This window comes from Uranotaenia lowii, chromosome 2 (genome assembly GCF_029784155.1).
Source record: "Uranotaenia lowii strain MFRU-FL chromosome 2, ASM2978415v1, whole genome shotgun sequence".
Taxonomy (NCBI): Eukaryota; Metazoa; Arthropoda; class Insecta; order Diptera; family Culicidae; genus Uranotaenia; species Uranotaenia lowii.
The window spans coordinates 376,005,848-376,027,698 of NC_073692.1; the positions used below are offsets into that span (position 1 = coordinate 376,005,848).

Genomic DNA, 21,851 nt, shown 5'->3' on the forward strand with positions numbered 1-21,851 from the left:
GAAAATCAAATTTTCTAGAACTTTGTCTCAGCTGTCAAGTTTCTAAAATAATTATTATCCGAGATATCGGCCAAATAAGAAACTTAACCTCTAAAAATCAGTTTTTTAATAATAACTTTTTTCAGTAAATTTTAAGTTTAACAAAATGTTCCAAAAAGTTGTTTGTCTTACTAAAATACACCACTTTGTTGAACATTTCATGTTTGTAAAATGTGATACTGCAGAGCTATGTAAAAAAGATTACCGAAAATAGGGCTTTTACACGCCTTATTTTACAAACACCGGGCAACATCGGGCAGCCCGCTTTAGATGCAAAATAAAGTCGAAGATTTCGTCTACAAGATGCAGGTAAAATCGTCAGTATCCACTTGTATCCAAGCGAGATACATCAATTTTACTTTTCCATGTTTGCATTGAAATCAACGATTTCTATGAAAGCACATACAGCGCATTCTACTACGTGTGTTTTCTTCTAGTTTTTCCCCGCGCGATGTCAGAATCAAAGGTTTGGAAGCGCATTTGTATTATTAGCATCTCCAGCTTGTAGAGGATACCCAAGCAACCAAAAGTCTCGTTAAAAAGGTCGAACACAGCTTAATCAGCATAATCAATGTGCTGAAGTTCCTTTTATTCAGCCTAAAATTTAAGTTCTTATTGAAACTTTGAAGTTCCATAACAGATTTGAACGGCCTTCTATTCAGCCCACAAGTAAACGTTTAATCAGCAAAAACAAAAAAAAATCTCCTCTCCTCTCTTATTTTGGTCATCACCAGCCCATGTGGTGCTGCCGGTTTCTCGGCATCCATCTTTATTCCTCCCATCCCCTCCCTCAATTGATCATACTTAATTGCTTTGTTTTTAATTTTGTTCGATACATGCCGGCATGCACGCCAGCTCTGCTACATAATTATTTGATTTGCTTACTCAAGCAATCAATCAACCTAATGGAAAAAATTAGTCCTGGTACCAGATTTGAACCCCATCCTCCGAGATGATAGCCAAATACGCTGCCACGACGCCACGCCTAGATGTTGCCTTACCGGCAGCTAAAATTCGAAGTGGTTTTAAGCTTCATAGAAAACGCATGTTGATTATTACTAAGAAACATTACGAAACGGCGCACACAGTGGAAAACGATGTAAAAAGGTGATCAAAATTGTTTACGCCAAAACGGAGCGTTTTAGACCCATAGTGTCTTCGGGACATTTTACCTACATTCAAAGCACTTTAAAATGAGCTTTTGATAAAAATGATTAAATCACCTAGCAGTGAGATAGAAAAATTATTTTTTGTATTTTTCATTTTAGAGCACTTATGTCTTTGGCAAGTTCTTAGATTGTAAAAAATGTAGCAATTTTGTTGAAGACGTCAACATCGTAGAAGCTAACCCAAAAAAGTTAGAAGAATTCAAAATAAAAAAATATTTGTAAATTTATTTTTCGGCATATCGGTGAAAAGTAGTTATGAAATTGATAAAGATGGATAGAGAAGTGAGAAGAAAATTTACAGATGTTGAAAAGAGCGAAAGAGCATTTTTGCGAGGAAACTTATTAACGTACACCATACTTTACCCTGCAACATTTCATTATTTAGGAGAAGTAGTACCGGGATAGAGGTGGCACTACCTTAACCTATACAATGAAATCTGGTTGGTCCGAAGTCTACATGTGGTGAACACGTATACTCCGGACGGGCAAAATATGGCGTACGTTAAGCTCCAGAAAGCTTCCCTATTGCGCGCAATGGTTCTATCGATGCGCTTTCGTTATCACGGCATGAATGCACTGTATGAGTGCTAATCATTAGGGTCAACGGTCCAATTTGGCTAAGCCCGAATTATTTTGAACCATTGATTTGATTTGATTTTTAAAGCCTATTATTATGATTTTTAAGATAAGTTAACCACCGTTAATTAATTTTGTAAATTTATTTTTCGGCATATCGGTGAAAAGTAGTTATGAAATTGATAAAGATGGATAGAGAAGTGAGAAGAAAATTTACAGATGTTGAAAAGAGCGAAAGAGCATTTTTGCGAGGAAACTTATTAACGTACACCATACTTTACCCTGCAACATTTCATTATTTAGGAGAAGTAGTACCGTCCGGAGTATACGTGTTCACCACATGTAGACTTCGGACCAACCAGATTTCATTGTATAGGTTAAGGTAGTGCCACCTCTATCCCGGTACTACTTCTCCTAAATAATGAAATGTTGCAGGGTAAAGTATGGTGTACGTTAATAAGTTTCCTCGCAAAAATGCTCTTTCGCTCTTTTCAACATCTGTAAATTTTCTTCTCACTTCTCTATCCATCTTTATCAATTTCATAACTACTTTTCACCGATATGCCGAAAAATAAATTTACAAAATTAATTAACGGTGGTTAACTTATCTTAAAAAAATATTTTTTTATCAAAATTTTCAGTATTTTAACAATATCTTTCCAGGCCGAGCTTATTCAAGCAAGATATGTTTGAAAGAGTTTTGAGTCACTTGAAATCGAATAGTTTTGTGGAATACATTTAATCAAAATATTCAGACTGAAACGAGTTAGATTGAAAAAACTAAGAAAAATTAGCTGTTTTCGAACACCTGTATCTTTCTAGTTCGGTTGAGTTCGGTTCATTTTTTGATTGCATTAGAATCAGGCAGGTTTCAACGTTGTAAAAACATATAGTTTACAATGTTAAGTTGTTTATTTTGTAGCTTTATGAATGATTAAAGTTAGCTATTTTCAAGGAATCTAGAGGACAAATTCCAAGTTTATTTAAACTGACAATAAGCAATCGTTTTTATTTTGGTGAAATTTTAGCCAAATCATTCTCTCGCTCGTGTATGACGTTTTTAAGCCTCCATTGACGAACCTTATCATCTACCTTTCCGCTTACAATACAATATACTTGATGAGTTTGTTTTACGGTTAGCTAATTTTAAATGCAAAAAAAATTTCCTCTAGATTCCTTGAAAATAGCTAACTTTAATCATTTATAAGGCTACCAAATAAACAACTTAACATTGTAAACTATATGTTTTTACCACGTTGAAACCTGCCTGATTCTAATGCAACCAAAAAATGAACCGAACTCAACCGAACTAGAAAGATACCGGTGTTCGAAAACAGCTAATTTTTCTTAGTTTTTTCAATCTAACTCGTTTCAGTCTGAATATTTTGATTAAATGTATTCCACAAAACTATTCGATTTCAAGTGACTCAAAACTCTTTCAAACATATCTTGCTTGAATAAGCTCGGCCTGGAAAGATATTGTTAAAATACTGAAAATTTTGATAAAAAAAATTTTTTTTATTTTGAATTCTTCTAACTTTTTTGGGTTAGCTTCTACGATGTTGACGTCTTCAACAAAATTGCTACATTTTTTACAATCTAAAAACTTGCCAAAGACATAAGTGCTCTAAAATGAAAAATACAAAAAATAATTTTTCTATCTCACTGCTAGGTGATTTAATCATTTTTATCAAAAGCTCATTTTAAAGTGCTTTGAATGTAGGTAAAATGTCCCGAAGACACTATGGGTCTAAAACGCTCCGTTTTGGCGTAAACAATTTTGATCACCTTTTTACATCGTTTTCCCCTGTGTGCGGCGTATAAATCAATCATCCGTTAAAATAATATCGGTTAAAAATATGAAATTCCATGTTTTTAACTGTTAAAGTCTGCTTCATTTAATATTGGAACACAAATAATTGCGCGTAGTTCAGTCATTTATAAACGAATTCATAATTTGTTTTACATACAAATGTAGCATTTTCTTGACTCTTTCATAAAAAAAAATTAAAAAAATTATTCATTGCTGTTTCGAAGAAATTCTCGTACTTTTCCCGTAATACGGCACATTAGGCGGCGCACACCCTTTTCGTCCACCGTTTTGGCGATTTGATTCCACCAGTTCTTCATTTGAGTCATGTTCCTAACAAGTTTTCCCTTTGCCTTAAGCCTCCGCTTCGTGATTGCCCAGTATTTCTCTATCGGACGGAACTGGGGGTAGTTTGGGGGGGTTGAGGTCCTTCGGTATTACGCTGACCCCGTTCGTTGCGTACCATTCCATAACCGTTTTGCTGTAATGGCAGCTTGCGAGGTCCGGCCAAAACATTACTGGACGGTCGTGGGCATGAATAAACGGCAGAATCCGTTTCTGTAGGCACTCTTTTTTGTAGACTTCTGATGTCAGTGTCTTGTCAGTGAGAAAGACTTTGGTTTTCTGTCCACAACTGCATATCCCCTGCCAAATCATGTACTTGCGGGCGAATTTATCCGCAAACACGAACTTAAATTTTGCAGGTACATCCCCCCGAGCCGTCGCCAAATAAAATTTTTGACCTGGGATTTGCCCAAAGTCCGCCTTCACGTAGGTCTCATCGTCCATCAGAATACATCCGTCGAACTTGGTCAGCACTTGGTCGTACAGCTTTCGAGCACGGATTCTGGCCACATTGTTCTGCTTCAGCGTCCGATTTGGCTGTTTGCTTGCTCGGAATGACCTTATTCCTTCCCGAAGACGAATTCGTCGCACCGTACTGTGAGCGGCCTGGAACTTATTGGCCAAATCGCGGTCTGAAAGATTGGGATTCCTCTTGACGGCCTTGATGACTTTCCCACGCAGTTTCCGGTCGACAGTTCCACTCCGACGCTTCGAATGCGGCTTCCGAGCCGTCGTCAATGTTTCCTTGTACTGCTTGATAACACGCCATACGGTATTTCTGGGCATTTTAAGCTGTTTAGCTAGCTTCGATGCCGACAACAATGGATTTTCAAAAAAACTGTGCACAATTTGATCTCTCCGTTCGGCTTCCATGGCGGTTGTTTACAAAATGCTATCGTTTGGTGTTATGACATAAATACATAGTGAAAGGTAATGAATTTCCCGACACGTGGGTGAAAAAAGTTTCCAAATCCGTCCACTAGGAGCGCCACAATGAGCAAAAGAATTTGTTCCAATATTAAATGAAGCAGACTTTAAGCATAAAATTATACAAATTCTTGATTTTATCTTGATATTTAACTAATGAATTGTTTCAACTGACTTTCAATGTGTGATAAATTCGTGGTAAGTAAATACAGTTGGACGAAATTTCATAAAGTCAAACTATTTACTCTTTTCAAAAACAATTATTTGCGAGTTAGATTTAAGTTGTTCTGAGTTGAAGTTTCAAAATAAATTATACATTTTAACAATTCCAAGCTCCAAAAATGATTTTTTTTTATGTTCGTTCACATTTCACATTCATTAAATGGCGGACATGTCTCATAAAAGGCTATTTGAGGAACTTTCTGGAACTTCGAGTCCATAGAAGGTTATTTGAGATCCAATTTGTAACTTTTATTCTGAATGATGCGATTGACATGTCACAGAAAAGGCTATTTGAAGAACTTCTTTCAATTTGAAGTTCACACAACGCTATTTGAGGAACTTCTTAGAACTTGAAGTTCACAGAAGGCTATTTGAGACCTAATTTGAAACTTTTATACTGTGTGGATGCGATTGACATGTCACAAAATTGGGTAATTGAGAAACTTCTTGGAACGTGAAGTTCACAGAAGGCTATTTGAGACCTTATTTGTAACTTTTACACTGTGTGGGTGCGATTGACATGTCACAAAAAAGGCTATTTGAGGAACTTTTTGGAACTTCAAGTCCATAGAAGGCTATTTGAGGAACCTTTTGTAACTTTCATGCTCACTTCGAGAAAATTTGGTACCAATTCCCGTTGAAACCTTTAATCAGCGAAATTCCAACTTTGGAGGAACGAGTTTAAGTAGATATGAGACTTTTGGTTGCTTGGGTATCTATTCCAATTGAACACACAATAACCTGTACTAATAATACAAATGCGCTTCCAAACCTTTGCTTCTGACATCGCGCTGGGAAAAACTAGAAGAAAACACACGTAGTAGAATGCGCTGTATGTGCTTTCATAGAAATCGTTGATTTCAATGCAAACATGGAAAAGTAAAATTGATGTATCTCGCTTGGATACAAGTGGATACTGACGATTGTACCTGCATCTTGTAGACGAAATCTTCGACTTTAATTTGCATCTAAAGCGGGCTGCCCGATGTTGCCCGGTGTTTGTAAAAAAGGCGTGAAAAAGCCCTATTTTCGGTAATCTTTTTTACATAGCTCTGCAGTATCACATTTTACAAACATGAAATGTTCAACAAAGTGGTGTATTTTAGTAAGACAAACAACTTTTTGGAACATTTTGTTAAACTTAAAATTTACTGAAAAAAGTTATTATTAAAAAACTGATTTTTAGAGGTTAAGTTTCTTATTTGGCCGATATCTCGGATAGTAATTATTTTAGAAACTGGGCAGCTGAGACAAAGCTCTAGAAAATTTGATTTTCAACAAGTTTGTCGAAGACATCAAAGAGCTAAAACTTATAACAGAGAAGTTAGAAATTTTATCTCACTTGTAGGGGGACTAATCAGAAAAATAATAAATTTTTATTATAGAGCTGATTTTACTGACAAACTTCTCCGAAGGCACCAATATGCTAAAATGTGACCTAAAAAAGTTATAAGCAACGATCACGTTTTTCGCATTTTGAACCACTGTGCAACGGGTGGATTTTGTCGAAAAGGACATCAACCCACCCAACTGCCCTCAATTCCGCCCTATCGAAAAATTTTGGGTGATTGTCAAGCAGAAGATGAAGAAGCGTGGTATTACGACTTGGGATGCAACAGAGATGAAGAGATTGTGGAACAAAATGGCCGCTGAGGGCAGTGAATAGGGTGTCCAAACTATGATGAGTGGTTCTCGACGAAATATTCGAAATTTCATCAAAACAACATCGAAATTATTTTTTTCTTATTTTTCCTTTAAAGTGCAATAAAAATCCTACATTTTGATTACAAAACATTTTTATTTCGTTTACATAGCTCCACGATAGACCCTTTTTTATGCGTTCAGATTTTGCGTGATTTATGCTTTATAACACTTTAAAACCCCTCAAATCCAAAAAGATGGAGCTCCCATATAAAATGATAAAAATATGACACAATCCGAATGAATTTCGAAAACTACTGAACTGATCAACGTGAAATATGGAGTGTAGCCGTTTTCAAGACCGGGTATGGTTTCGATGATACTTTCAAACTCCTCCGAATTCAAAAAGAGAGGGCTCCCAGACAAAATAATTTAAATTTGACAAAGTTTGAACAATTTTTTAAAACTACTGAACCGATCAACGTGAAATTTGATGTGCAGCCGATTTCAAGACCGGGAATGGTTTCTTAAATACTTCCAACCCTTCCAGACTCCAAAAGGGGGAGGGGGGGAGGAGGGAGAATTTTTTCAAAGTCCTCGAAGGATTTTAGTTAAGAATTGATAAACGTAAGCGTTTTGACATAATTATTGATTTTGTAACTGTTGGGGTGCGGTCCAAACCCTGCTTGGACCTTGCAGTGGACTGTATGGAGGGAATTTCCGTGGGGCAAACCTTGGGCTCCTGGTTGGGTTGAGTCTTCCGTGGGGGGTGTTGGGTTGTCCCTTGTGATGATAGCAATCTCTCCGGTGACGGTAAGTAAAAACTCCGATCGTTGAAGTAAGGCACACAATTTATTTACAAAAAACTACACATTTATTTTGGCTTAAAAAACACACTACTTTGAAACGAATTTATTAACTACGATACTACATTAAACATATATTTAGGCAAATTATTCAAATTTCAACGGGGTCTCATATGACCTGTGCCAAATCGCTCTTAAGACTACTCTCGATATAATATTAGGAAAATGGTGAACTTTCTTCGGGATTTTTCTTCATTTTTGTTGTTCTTCAAAAGGTTTAGCTGTGAAGATCAGCTGTTTCGCTCATCATCAAATGTCTTCTCTAATCCTTCTGCTGCGTGGGGTTTCGACCATCGACCATCGCAGCATCGTGTTTAGGGTCCATAGCTAGTCTACCAACATCCCGGCCCATCCTGAAATCGCTCGTATTTCTGAAAAGAAAGAATAAGAACCTCGCGAACACAACGGGTGGGTGCTACTGATCTTTCTCCGAGAAACTAGGCTGCTTGTAATCTGGTTGAGACGACGCTGGTAAAACACAAAGCTTTTCAACTGGGCGCGTAGAAGGTCCTGTTGCAGTCTTCAAAGTAACGACCCTTACGACTCCATCAGGTCCTGGAAAAACTCGATCTACTCGTCCCATCTTCCAACGACTTGGTGGTAAGTTATCATCCTTGATGACAACTAGCTGACCGATCTTGATTTCAATTGGTGTCTTCCATCTTTTAAATCGCCCTTGAAGTTGCGTCAGGTATTCAACTCTCCAACGATCCCAAAAGTGCTGGATTCTTTTCTGCAGCGTTTGATTGTTGTTCAACCTATTCAAGGGTACCTCGCGAACATCTCTCTCGGGTATTTGTTGTAGGGGTTCCCCAATAAGAAAATGCCCCGGTGTTAGAGGCTCGAGATTGTCAGGATCATCCGTTAATGCTGTAATTGGTCTGGAGTTGAGGCAGTTTTCTACTTGCACCAGAAGCGTAGTCATGTCCTCAAATGAAACCGCGTTCTCTCCTAGCACCTTCAAAAGATGTTTTTTGGCTGATCTGACTGCTGCTTCCCAGAGTCCTCCGAAGTGAGGTGCTCCTGGGGGTATAAAGTGCCATTGGATATTGTTGTTCGCACACTCCTTCGAAACTGCTTCCTTGTGGTGATCGTTGCGCAGCAGTTTGAGGATCTCTCGCAGATAATTTCGGGCTCCGACAAAGTTTGTCCCATTGTCTGAATAGATGTCTGAACAGTATCCTCTTCTACCGGTGAATCGTCGTAAAGCTTGGAGAAAACGTTCTGTGGATAAATCGGACACGAGTTCTAGATGTACAGCCTTCGTACACAGGCAAATGAAGACTGACACGTATGCCTTAACCGCTGGTTTTCTTGGAGCTGGCCGAATGTATACTGGGCCAAAATAGTCGACGCCTGTCCTTAGAAATGCTCGAGCTACGGTGACACGTGCTTGAGGTAGTTCTCCCATAAACTGCTCAATTGGGCTGGGTTTCGCTCGAAAGCATTTCATGCAATTATGCACAACCTGTCGTGGAACATTTCTGCCACCAAGTGGCCAATACTTTAGTCTCACTGTGCTTAGCAGTAGTTGAGAACCAGCGTGAAGTAGCTTGATGTGATAGTACTCGAATAACATCTTAGTAAACGGGTGTTTAGCTGGTAGCACAATGGGGTGCTTCGTATTTTCCGATTCCATGGATCTTCCTAATCTGCCTCCCACGCGAATTAGTCCTTCTGATGATATTCGTGGGGAAAACCATCTAAGTGGTGAACTTCGATGTACGTTTTCGTTTTTCATTAACGCCTTCCACTCAGCAGGAAATGATTCTTGCTGAATACAGCGGATGATAGAAAATTCTGCTTGTTCCAATTCTTCGACGGTTAGTAAGTTTTTGCAGTTTTCTTCAGATTTCTTAAGAATACGCATGAGCCGCATCAAATAAGCGGTACTGCGTATTAGTTTGGTAAATGACGAAAACCTTCGGACATAGTCTTCACTGAAGTCTGATACTCGACTGGTGGTTGGATGTGCGGTACGACGAATTTCCTCTTCTGCTATTTGAGACTCCAAGGTGCCTGGCTGCTCCGGATAATGATTTTGCCCTAACCATTCAGGGCCCTTCCACCAAAGACTGCATCCCTCTATCTGATTTGGGTCCATACCCCGTGAGATAAGGTCTGCTGGATTTTGCAAGCCAGGAACATGTCTCCAAGTACAGTTTTCCGTAATCGTTTGTATTTTCGCAACACGGTTAGCTACGAAAGTGGACCACGTCGCAGGAATTGCCTTCAACCATTGAAGAACACACGTAGAGTCTGTCCAGAAATGCATGTCGATCTCCAATTTCAACGCTTCGCGTACCTTAACAGATAATTCCGCCGACAAAAGCGCTCCACACAGCTCTAGCCTCGGAATGGATTGGGATTTTAACGGTGCTACCTTCGATTTCGCTGCTAGCAAACATACGAGAGACCTTCCATGTTTGTCGATACTCTTGACGTAAGCGCACGCTCCATACGCACGCTCGGACGCATCCGAGAAGAAATGCAGCTCTATATTGGCCGCCTCTGATAAAACTGCACATCGCTGGATTTTAAGGTTATTCAGGATTGATAACTGTCCATGAAAACTTCGCCATTCTTCCTCTACTTCAATCGGAACTGGATGATCCCAACCGAGGGTTTTCCCGTCCTCCTGCAGCCGCCATAAACGCTGCATGAAAATTTTTGCACTCGTTGTAACTGCTCCTACGAGACCGAGGGGGTCAAATAGCATAGCGATAGCTGATAGGATTTTCCGTTTAGACAACCTTTCCTTTGCCGCAATTTGTTCAATGGTGAAGTTGAAGCGAAAATAGTCCTTATGTGGCTGCCAGACCAGTCCTAATGTTTTCACCGATGGATCAGGATCCAAATATATCTCATTGGTTTGCGGGAGAGCAAGATCCTCGATTTTCACCTCTCTTAAAGCTGCTGCTGAGTTGGATGCGAACTTCCTAAGACGGAAACCACCACTGTCTGACAATTTGATAAGTTCTGCGCACAACTTGATAGCATCACTCTCTGTATCGGTGCCTGTGATAACATCGTCCATGTAGACGTCATCTACCAACGCCTTAGATGCGCTTGGGAATCGATTGTACTCATCGCTCGACAGCTGTTTCAACGTTCTGGTCGCTAGAAATGGCGCGGGTTTCGTGCCGTACGTCACGGTTGCCAACTCGTAAGTTTCAACCTCCTTCTTCGTATCCGTTCTCCAAAGGATGCTTTGCAGTGGCATATCAGCTTCGCATATACCAATCTGTCGAAACATCTTCTCTATGTCCGCTATAATCATGACTCGTTTCATCCGACAACGCATGATGAGAGCTCGAAGCTCGTCCTGGATTACGGGTCCAACCAATAAGGCGTCGTTCAAGGATATACCGCTACTGCTTTTGGATGATGCATCAAACACAACGCGCACCTTGGTTGTTGTGCTTGCCTGCTTTATGACCGGGTGATGAGGAAGATAAACACGTTTCTCGGGACCCACATTCGCCCTGCGCATGTGCCCGAGCTCCAGGTATTCCGCCATAAAACCGTGGTAGTGTTGACGTAGCTCTGGTTCCTTTTCCAGTCTACGTTCCAGGGACTGAAGTCGACGGAAAGCCATCTCCCGCGACTCGCCAATGGTTGCCAATATCTTTTCGTCCTTCGGTAGTGCAACGGTGTATCGCCCAGTAGAACTTCTGTACTTGGTTAGAGCAAACTGCGCCTCGCAGCGTTGCTCTTCCGGGGAATAATTGTTCGGAGACCCTATCTCCTCACAAGACCAAAAACGAGTAAGAAGTTCATCCAGATCCACCTTGGAGGCCGTATTACAGATGATGCGCGACGAAGAAGCTTGACTTTCTACCGAGCCTGTCACCAACCAGCCAAACACTGACTTAATCAGCATGGGTAAACCTTCGCCCAACGGAATCTTGGTCTGACTCGGGAAAAATGAAAAGAAGTGCTGTATTCCTAGCACCATATCCAATGATGTTGATTTGAAAAACGCTGGATCTGCTAGTTCCACGCCCTGCGGGAATTTCCACGTAGAAACCGTCACGTTTGTTGTCGGTAGATCCGCGGTAACCTTGGGTAATAACAAGAAATCCATCGGCCGAGAAAAGTCCGATGTTCTTGACCGTACGACCGCTGACACCTGATGCTTGACCGTGGTGTTTGATTGACCGATTCCAAGAACAGAAATGTTCGACCGTTTTCGAGACACCTTCATAAGTTGACAGAGCCCTTCTGTCATGAAGTTGCATTCGGAGCCTGAGTCCAATAAAGCCCTTGCCTGGAACACCTTGCCTGCATCGTCTTCCACTAAGACGACAGCTGTAGCTAACAGAACGGTTGAGGAATGATTCCTTGCCATGTTCGATGAAACGGATCCTGAGTTGGCGGCTGAGGTGATTGCTGAAGCGGATTGATTACTGTTGGCAGCAGATGCGAAAGGTTGCGATGGGCGAGTATAGTTGTTTCCTGCACTGTCGCCGCGAAAGCAGACTAGCGTATGGTGTTTTCCCTTGCATTTGCGACAAACCTGGTTCGATCTGCAGTCCGAAGCTTGATGACCACGCCGAAAACAGTTTCTGCAGAGAGAATTTTGTCGCAGCAGCTTGTCTCGAGCGGAAGCACTCAACTTCAGGAACGTAGGGCAGGTGTACAACAAATGGGATTCCGGACAAGCGATGCAACTTCCGGCCATCAGCTGTGCTGCGCTGTGACTTGTTCTGGCGACGTTGGGTTTCTTCTGCCATTGAAAACCTTCCTGCTTGTTATCGTGAGCCTTAGGTGGAAGCGATGCCAAGATTTTCACGCGGGTTTGGAGAAATTGGGTTAAATCTACCACCTTGTCCTGGTCCTGATGAGCACTGTGCTCTTCCCATGCACGACGTGTAATTGGATCCAGTCTAGAGCACAACATTTCCAGCAACAACAGGTCCTTATATTCTTCCGGTTTTACCAATTGGTCCAGGGTTTGCACTACGCGTTCGAAACCTTCCAGTAGTGCCTGAATATCGACGGCCGACTCCTTAGCCACCTTGGGAAGTTTAAATAGGTTTCCAACCTGCCTGCGCTTCAACACCTTGCTGTCGTTGTACCTGGACATTAGGATGTCCCAAGCTACTGGATAGTTCGCCCTCGTAAGTGCCAACGGATCGATGAGAGCCCGCGCCTCGCCGGTGAGACAGCCCTTCAGGTAGTGGAACTTCTCAACCTCCGGTAAGTCTGTCTTGGTATGGATCAGGGATAAGTACAGGTCCCGGAAGCTCAGCCACTGGTCGATGTCACCGTCGAACGTTTGCAACTTAATTTGCGGTAGCCTGACATGCTCGATGGTTGGTTGAATTGACGAGTCCATCATACGGGTGGAATGTAGAACACTGGCACCTCCTTCCAGTTCCTTGATGCGTTCCAGCATAGATGCCTTGGCGTTGTAGTACTTCGTGGTGAAATCCTGCCGTATATTGGAACATGTTGCTTCTTTCGACGAGTACTCTTCGTGCATCTCAACCTCGATCAGCGCGTCGTTGATCCGATCCCATAAATCGTCCAGTTTCTCCAGCCTAACCTGGATTTGTTGAGCTGAAGTAACTTCCCCCAGAGTGCTTGCAAAAATGGTTATAGATTTAAACATCTCCATCAACGCCTTCACCTTTGTTTGTAGATTGCGCAGCGGTGGATTTTTCGATGAAAAACTGGAAGCGGATGTCGTAGCCATGGTTGTAGTTCACTCACACAAAATTCACAGGAGAAAATGCACGGTGTTAGGATTCAATTCTGACTCTAGCTTCGGCAAGGAACATACACTGTAGAGCTTAACTTACTTTAAAAAACTTAGTACTGCACTCCTCTACAGGTAGGCTCCTCCCAATCCAAAAATTGAATGGCAGTGCGCGATGTGAATTTAGCGCCTGGAGTAACGCTTCCAAAAAGCCCTCGTTTACGCGTGAAGATTGATGATTAACCTCGGTATCGATCAGACAAGTGGTGTTGTGGGCAAAATAATAATGTTGTAGTTTCCAAATTCTTAAAGCTTCGACTAGAACATATACTCTGTAGAGCTTAACTTACTTTCAAGAAAATTCAGTTGCACCCCTCTACAGGTATAGGTATCCTAAATCCGGAAAATGAAGCTCAAAATGCGTGGGAGTAAATTTGCTCCTCGAACCACGCAAATAAAAACTGGTGCGCCTCGGTTTCTTCCAAAATATTTCGGGTTGACTCGGGTTGATCAGTTTAGCAGGGTGTTATGGCAAGGATAATGATTGGATGTAGTATTTGTATTTCAATATAGCTTCGGCAGGACGTATACTAACGGTTCTACTAACCTAACCGAAAAAACTATTGCGCAGCATAAAAATCAAATAGCAGAAAATCCAATAATTCTGCTGAACGGTGTACTTGCGGATCCAATGCAGTACAAATAAATAGGCAAATGCACAATTATGCACATTCAAACATCTCGTTCGAATTGGGATATGTTGCACCATACAGTTGTGTTTGTGAGGTAAGATTTGCAGGGATCAGTATTTGCTAAGTCCAGCAACGGCCGGTCATATACTAAAGCGGTAGTACATAAATTCACTAACCTGACCGAAAAAGTTGTGGCGCGGCGGGAATCGTCTTCTCAGGTTAGTTTCGTGCGTGTGGCTTACTCGGTGTATTGTGAAACGAAGTCGATGGTGCTGGGAAACCCTCAAACCGGTGAGTATCAGCTGTTGATCTTGGAAGCTGATGGCCTTGACCTTGCGTGGACGATGATGGCTTCCAATGGATTTACGATCGATGATTTTGATCGTTTTCGACCAGACCTCTCGGATTATTCGTACGGAAACCAGTGGAAAATATCCCGTAAAGTCGGTGAAATTTCCCACAAAATCAACACTTGATGTTGATTTATTATTGAAGTGATGATTTTGTGGTTCGAATTGATGACGTCATCAAAGTAGCCAGCAGAAGTCCTAACTTCCGAAAAGTTTATGACGTCACGGATGGTCTCGGTAGTTGTGACTAATTCCAGTCCCAACTGGTGGTGGTGATGACGGTGGAGATCTTGCGCGATCGTATTCGTGTAGTTTCGGCTCTTAGTAGTGTGTGTTCGGTTGGTTGGCGTAACAATACAGCTCAGAAACGGGTTGATGTTTACGAAAGGAAGGTGGAAGCAAATGGTGTAGTAATCATCAAGAAGTCCATGCAACAACTGAACATAGACCAATAAGTGTTTATTTACCTGGGAGACCAGTTGGTTCGGCGAAGAATCTATGTTGTCAGTTGCTGCTGTGGTGAAGAATCCTCCAAAGTTCCGAAATGTATCCGACCATTAACGTCAACAGTTGATTGGAAGCGTTCTAGTGTTGATCCACATTCACTGAACGGGTTGTGTTTTGAGAAGTGCCTTGCTAAACGCTGCAATTAATCAGTAATTGGCGATAGCTTAGATGCTTCTGGGGAGGCTGATGGTGAGCACGAAGACTTTCCAACTCAACTATGAGCTGCGGGTAATGAGCGACGGTGATTTGGATGAGTTTGCGGTGCGATGAATTTTGATGTGTGCCTTTTTTTCCCAATGGCGGTGTGCTGCAGAGATTGCTTCGAGCGGTGCTGATGATCCAGCTCGAAGGACCAAATGTTGGGGTGCGGTCCAAACCCTGCTTGGACCTTGCAGTGGACTGTATGGAGGGAATTTCCGTGGGGCAAACCTTGGGCTCCTGGTTGGGTTGAGTCTTCCGTGGGGGGTGTTGGGTTGTCCCTTGTGATGATAGCAATCTCTCCGGTGACGGTAAGTAAAAACTCCGATCGTTGAAGTAAGGCACACAATTTATTTACAAAAAACTACACATTTATTTTGGCTTAAAAAACACACTACTTTGAAACGAATTTATTAACTACGATACTACATTAAACATATATTTAGGCAAATTATTCAAATTTCAACGGGGTCTCATATGACCTGTGCCAAATCGCTCTTAAGACTACTCTCGATATAATATTAGGAAAATGGTGAACTTTCTTCGGGATTTTTCTTCATTTTTGTTGTTCTTCAAAAGGTTTAGCTGTGAAGATCAGCTGTTTCGCTCATCATCAAATGTCTTCTCTAATCCTTCTGCTGCGTGGGGTTTCGACCATCGACCATCGCAGCATCGTGTTTAGGGTCCATAGCTAGTCTACCAACAGTAACGTTCAGTCGTTGGCCAAAGTGACCCAAGAGGAATGAGCGTGTAAGATGAGAGTGTGTGTGTGTGTGCGAATGAGCTACCATTAAACCTGTGTGAACGGATTGCGTGGCTGGAGACTTTGTAGAGTATGCTAGAAAAAAACAGTTAGTGTAGAATTAACAGTCGAAAAAACCAGTTCAGACATAAAAGTGTTCCGAAATATGAAGTCTGGTCTCCCGTTTAATTATTCCTGAATTCTGAAAAGTTTTGCGTTTACAACTTCAGAAGAGGGATTGCTCTGCTTTCGGAAAACAGTGGATGGTAGAATAAATGGAAGATTTAAACCGAGCGGGGAAAAATACAAAAGAACGAAGAACCAACGCGAAAGGAGAGCTTCCTTTCTTTTCGGGAAATTCAGAAGGAGATGACGGCCAAGAAAAACAGAAGCTGGACGCTGAGATATGCTTGTTGCAGAAACGCTGACTCGTGGTTGAGAAATTGCTGTGATTGGAGTTCGACGCTGGAAAATGGGTTTTTTGTTCTGTCGTTTCACTTGATGCAGAGCTAAACGATGCACTGTGATTTCGGAGCAGTTCGAGTTGACATGAAGTGAAGGATTTCACTAAGTTAGGTTTGGTGGCCGAATTCCGGCGAAGCTCAGCCACGGTGGATGAAGAAATTTAAGAATTACATTCCCGACCGATTCCGAAGTGCAGCATAGAAGTTTTATTACCGATTTCTATTCGGACAGGTGTAACTTGTTATTCATTCCGTTATTCCGTCTTCCGTTATTCCGTTATTTCATATTCCGTTTTTCAATTCCGTATTTAATTTGCCGAATGCTTGGTGTAATGGAAGTGAAGCAATGCTGCATAAGTGATGGATTTTACTGCATGATAACAATTTTTAAAGATTTTGTATAAGTCCTCATCCAGTTCCCAGCCTTTGACATTGTGACCTACTAACCCCGAGAAAGCCACGGGAAACTGGCTCCCCATTAGACTGCCCCAAATGACCCGACTTTTCAAAAAGTTATACGCTGCAGGCTAAAATTGATCCTGGGCCTAGTACAAGATCTCATGCCAAATTTGGGCCAGATCGGATCACGGGAAGGGGTCGCTCAACGAGCCGGAAGTTTGTATGGGATTTTGAGACATTTTGTTCGAGAAGAACATGAAAAACCAGTTTTTCGTCAATAACTTTTGTCTCCTACGACCGATTTCTTTCAAAAATAGGTTTTCTTGAAGCCTAAACTATGACAAATATTTCATCCGAAGGTTGCATTTCAATTAAAGTTAAGATAAAAAAGTTATTAGACTTCAAAAATTGGCTAACTTTTTTAAGGGTGTAATTCACCACTGTTCCAATGAGGCGACTAAATGTCCGACCAGAACACTCAATGTGGAATGCATGCCGTTTCGTCAAATAATGACCGATTTTAACCATTGTTGTTGCGTTCGATTGCAATTTTTAATGCTTTTCTAATATTTGAGATTGGATGATATTCACTTGATAGCTCGGAAAGAAGTAAGGGCGGGAAAATGCTTGACAATTTGAAAAAGAATTGCATAACCACAGGGGCTTAGGAACATGACTAGACGAACAAAATGTCTCAAAATCCCATACAAACTTCAGGCTCGTTGAGCGACCCCTTCCCGTGGTCCGATCTGGCCCAAATTTTGCATGAGATCTTGTACTAGGCCCAGGATCAATTTTAGCCTGCAGCGTATAACATTTCACAGGTTTTAAATTTCCCATACAAATTTGGGGCAGTCTACTCCCCATACTAACATTATATTCGAAAACTAAATTGTTGAAAACTCAATCTTTAAGAAAATTTCTGATCGAGTGGATCAGATGCCAGGATGGCCGAGTTGTAACGTTCAGTCGTTGGCCAAAGTGACCCAAGAGGAATGAGCGTGTAAGATGAGAGTGTGTGTGTGCGAATGAGCTACCATTAAACCTGTGTGAGCGGATTGAGTGACTGGAGACTTTGTAGAGTATGCTAGAAAAAAAAAACAGTTAGTGTAGAATTAACAGTCGAGAAAACCAGTTCAGAAATAAAAGTGTTCCGAAATATGAAGTCTGGTCTCCCGTTCAATTATTCCTGAATTCCGAAACGTTTTGCGTTTACAATTTATTGAATTGACAAATAAGTAAGTTAGAACCAAATTTGATGATATATTGTATTGATAGACATTTCCATGAATGAAGAACATTCATATCATTAACAAAACCAATGTCTCAGTGTTTTCGTATAGTTTAACAAACTTTTTGATTATGTACAAATTTGCATGTATTTAAATACTCCTCCCATATCAAGAAGAGGCGATTATTTTTTGATTAAAAGGATTTATTTGTGTATTGAAATTCCCTCCTCTTTTTACTATTTTTTTACTATTTTTATTCATTCAACAAACCTTCAAGTTACTTTAAGACTCATGACAATTTAGAAGCTCAGATGCCATGAATAATAGATCGCTTTTGAATGATGTTGAAATTTATTTTAAAAGGAAATTTATTTTGATGATGATAATTTTAACCAACTTAATTTTTTTTCCATGGTAGGGGTAGCAAAGCACACCGGGTCAGCTAGTTATTCCATATTTGTCGAGACACTCAGGCTGGCTTGAACCCATCAGTTTTCCGATCGTTTGATGCCCTGTCCTACCCCCTCACTAGCTCGAACCAGCTTTTCACAACCAACCATCATCGAAGACGGTAACAAACTAAGTGACCTTTGGGTCCAGTGTCAGAGGCCTTAGTAGCCCAAGTCGGTGGTCTAGAGAGACCAGTGTTTGAGTCAGAGTAATTTTGTTAGATGTCCACCTAAATTGTAGTTAGTTCTAAGCAGTGTTCTGAATATCACTCATTTTCAATGAATGTTTCTGATTGCACTTCGCAACTGAACGTACAACGGTCGGGTTTCGTTATTGATTGCTACTGGACCTACCCGATCATCGATCGTTCAATTCATCGCTAAAATACAGATCACCTCGTACGATGCTTGCTGTCAAAACAGTGCAGCACCATCATCAAATTGGAATCTCACCAATGCGCAATGCATATGGCGAATCTTGTTGGTCTTCGATCAGGAGTGAATGGATCAGGCAGTGAGTGAGTGATACATGAAGCCGATCATTAGCGTATTTTGTTTGATTTGATATATAGCAAATTAATAAATTTATTTGTTGTTATAACGTTTTTTAACATCAGTATGATCAAAATCAAATTGAAGTTGTGTTTGTAAGGGAAAGATGTTCACTTTCGCCATGTTTTACAAATTTTACAAGTTCTCTTATTAAACTGTCGTCCGTCACGTTAAAACTACTGAGAATTTATGGTGTCCCGAACAACTGTTTGATTTTTCTCGTCCTGCAGAAAATAATTTTGAATTTCATATAATTCAGGCAGATACTGAGTGAGATACATTCAGAATGGATCAGTTTGTATCTCACTCATCTCCGATATGCGATGTTTGTTGAACCGATGATTCTGAATGATGCGACTCGGTTTGCATAGCTGATAGGAGCGCTGATCGAGATTGCATACCAGCCAGGCGAAGCAGTTGCGAGAGGCGCTATCCCATTATACAATCTGAATGTTTCCAACAGGAAACGCATCCTGAGTGTTTGTTTTGATTGATTTTCAGAAGACTGGTTCTAAGTTCATTATACAGTAGACTGAGTCGATTTGGAGTTATTTTTGAATTTCTCTAAAAGTTTAAAAGCTTCGTTTTGGTCCAAAACTCATCCATGAATTTTTGAAGAATTTTTAAGTAACGTTTACATGAGTAAATATTTTGAACTTTTAGGTTTGTATGGGAAAATTGAATACTTTGTTTTGAAAAATCAACATAATTTTTGTTTCTTCTCTGGAACCGAGACAGCTTTTTGTGCCAATTTATCAAATTCCTTCCGGAAATTTTTCGCTGAACAACTTTGTCCCAGACCATAATTTCGTATCTTATTACGCAAAAAAGTTATTAGCTGTTTAACAGGGGTATGTCTATTTGCATTGATGAACAATAAATTCAATTAACACCACTGCTTGTGCCCCGTGAAGTATTGCATCAAAAGTAGTCATGCAATGCTTCACTAGGAACTTAGCAGTGGTGTCAATTGAATTTATTGTTTATCAATGCCAAAAGACATACCCCTGTTAAACAGCTAATAACTTTTCTGACTAATAAGATACGAAGTTACAAATACAAACCTAAAAGTTCAAATTTACTCATGTAAACGTTACATTAAATTTCAACAAAGAATCATGGATGAGTATTGAACCAAAACGAAGCTTTTTAGACCCCAGGGTTTGAGAAATTCAAAAACGACCCCAAACCGACTCAGTCTATTATACAGTCCACTAAATCGTTTGTACGGTTGTTTAAAAATGTGAGTGCCTTTTTATTCGGAAAAGAAAGTCTGATGCTATCGATCTTGCCATCAGGGGCGACCCTGAACAATAGTATACAAGACAAAAAAAATAATGGAACGAACCCTCCAATTTATAGATATTTAGCTGAATTCACGATGAACATCGTGCTATGAAACGGTGTATAGGGGAGAGTGGGGATACTTGATCCCCTTTTCTTATTTTCACCATATCTTTTTGGAAAAATTTAGCAACTAGCCGTCTTTGACATTTTCTGACAGCTCGTAACTTCAAATTTCTATGCTTCAAAAATTAGCACAATACTTGAACCCGTTGATGAACTAGAAGCATTTTCGTGAGAGTAAAAAAATTGCGATTTTTCTGAAGTTAGGGGAGACTTGATCCCTTATTGAAGGAGACTTGATCTTTTATTCAGGAAGCCCTAATCCTTGTATAAAAATCAAACAAAACCCCAAGATAGAATGTTAATTGACTATTTTGGTCATGTTTGTTCTCATTTCACAATTTATAGCAGACATAAGAAGAAAATTTTATAACTTTGTCTCAACGCTAATAACATTGCATACTTAAAGGCGCTTTTTTTTAAATTAAGAGAAAATTAATTATTTTTGCTCTTTTTTTCAGACAATTGTTTGATAAACATTAGTTTTGGATAAATATTAGCAATTTCGTAATCAGCAATCATAACGATCAATTCAGAAGAAGAATACGCCATTTGGAAGGGGGATCTATTGTACCCATAATCAAATTTTAGAAAACTTATTCTGAAAAAAGTTGAGGGTTTTCCATTACTTTGAAAATATGGCATTATGAAGTTCATTTTACGCTCGAACGATTGATACAGTGGAACAAATATTTTTTCACAATTTCCCCATGTAAGGAACATTTTAAAGTGATGAAAAAAGATCTTCAAGTTACATTTTGTGAAATTTTTCAAACAAAGTTCAATTACTCAAACAATTATTTTGGTAAAATTTTTGAAACTACAAGCATTGTTATTTTGCTCATTTTGGCACATTTTTCTAGAACATTTGATCTTTGTAAGACATTCCAGTTTCGAGATATAGCTAAGGAATCAAGTATCCCCAGGGATCAAGTATCCTCATTCTCCCCTATATTGTAATTTAGTGGGCCTGCATCACCCGGCTTTTTCAGAATGTAGAATGGTGGGACTTTGAAACGTGAAGGTATAAGGAAAAAGTGATTCCTGATTTTGCTAATATTTTAAGCCTGGTACGAAACAAAACACTTTCTTTCTTATAAATTCCACCTCTATTAATTGAAAATGAAGATTTTTGGATATAAGGCTATGATCATTTAGTATCCGGGCACTTTATTTCGGTGATAGCTACGTTAATAGAGCTCGGATATGCAAAACTTTAGTAGCGTTGGGTTGGTTATGAAAAGAACAATCTTACCTATTTTTGATAGAATTTCAAATTAACATGTGTTTTAGATATTTACGATGTAAAAAGAAATGGTAGAAATAATTTTGTACAAATTTGCTCCTTTTATGCATTTTGCGCGTCGAAAATTCTTCATTGTTGACCTGAAAGCTCATGAACTGTTGATTTTTTCTGATTTTTTTTTCGGACCAAATGGTTAAGAATTATAAGGAGCCACTCTAGGATCCACAAGAAGTTCAAACCAACCATCGGAGTGCAACCCTTGGTTTTAAATATGGTAAAAAGTCTATGGTTATTGGTGATAACTGAATGCAGAC

General features: G+C 40.1%; 2 protein-coding genes across 2 annotated transcripts in view; both read right to left on the reverse strand.

Annotated features, from left to right (window-relative positions):
* The window catches only part of LOC129740893 (neuropeptide Y receptor type 2), a 513,355-nt gene that overhangs the window by 82,920 nt on the left and 408,584 nt on the right, over positions 1-21,851 (reverse strand). The gene's annotated exons all lie outside the window — the stretch shown is intronic.
* LOC129743205 (uncharacterized) lies at positions 8,011-13,296 on the reverse strand. The gene has a single exon (XM_055735180.1). The coding sequence runs from the start codon at positions 13,294-13,296 to the stop codon at positions 8,011-8,013; it is 5,286 nt and encodes a 1,761-aa protein (XP_055591155.1).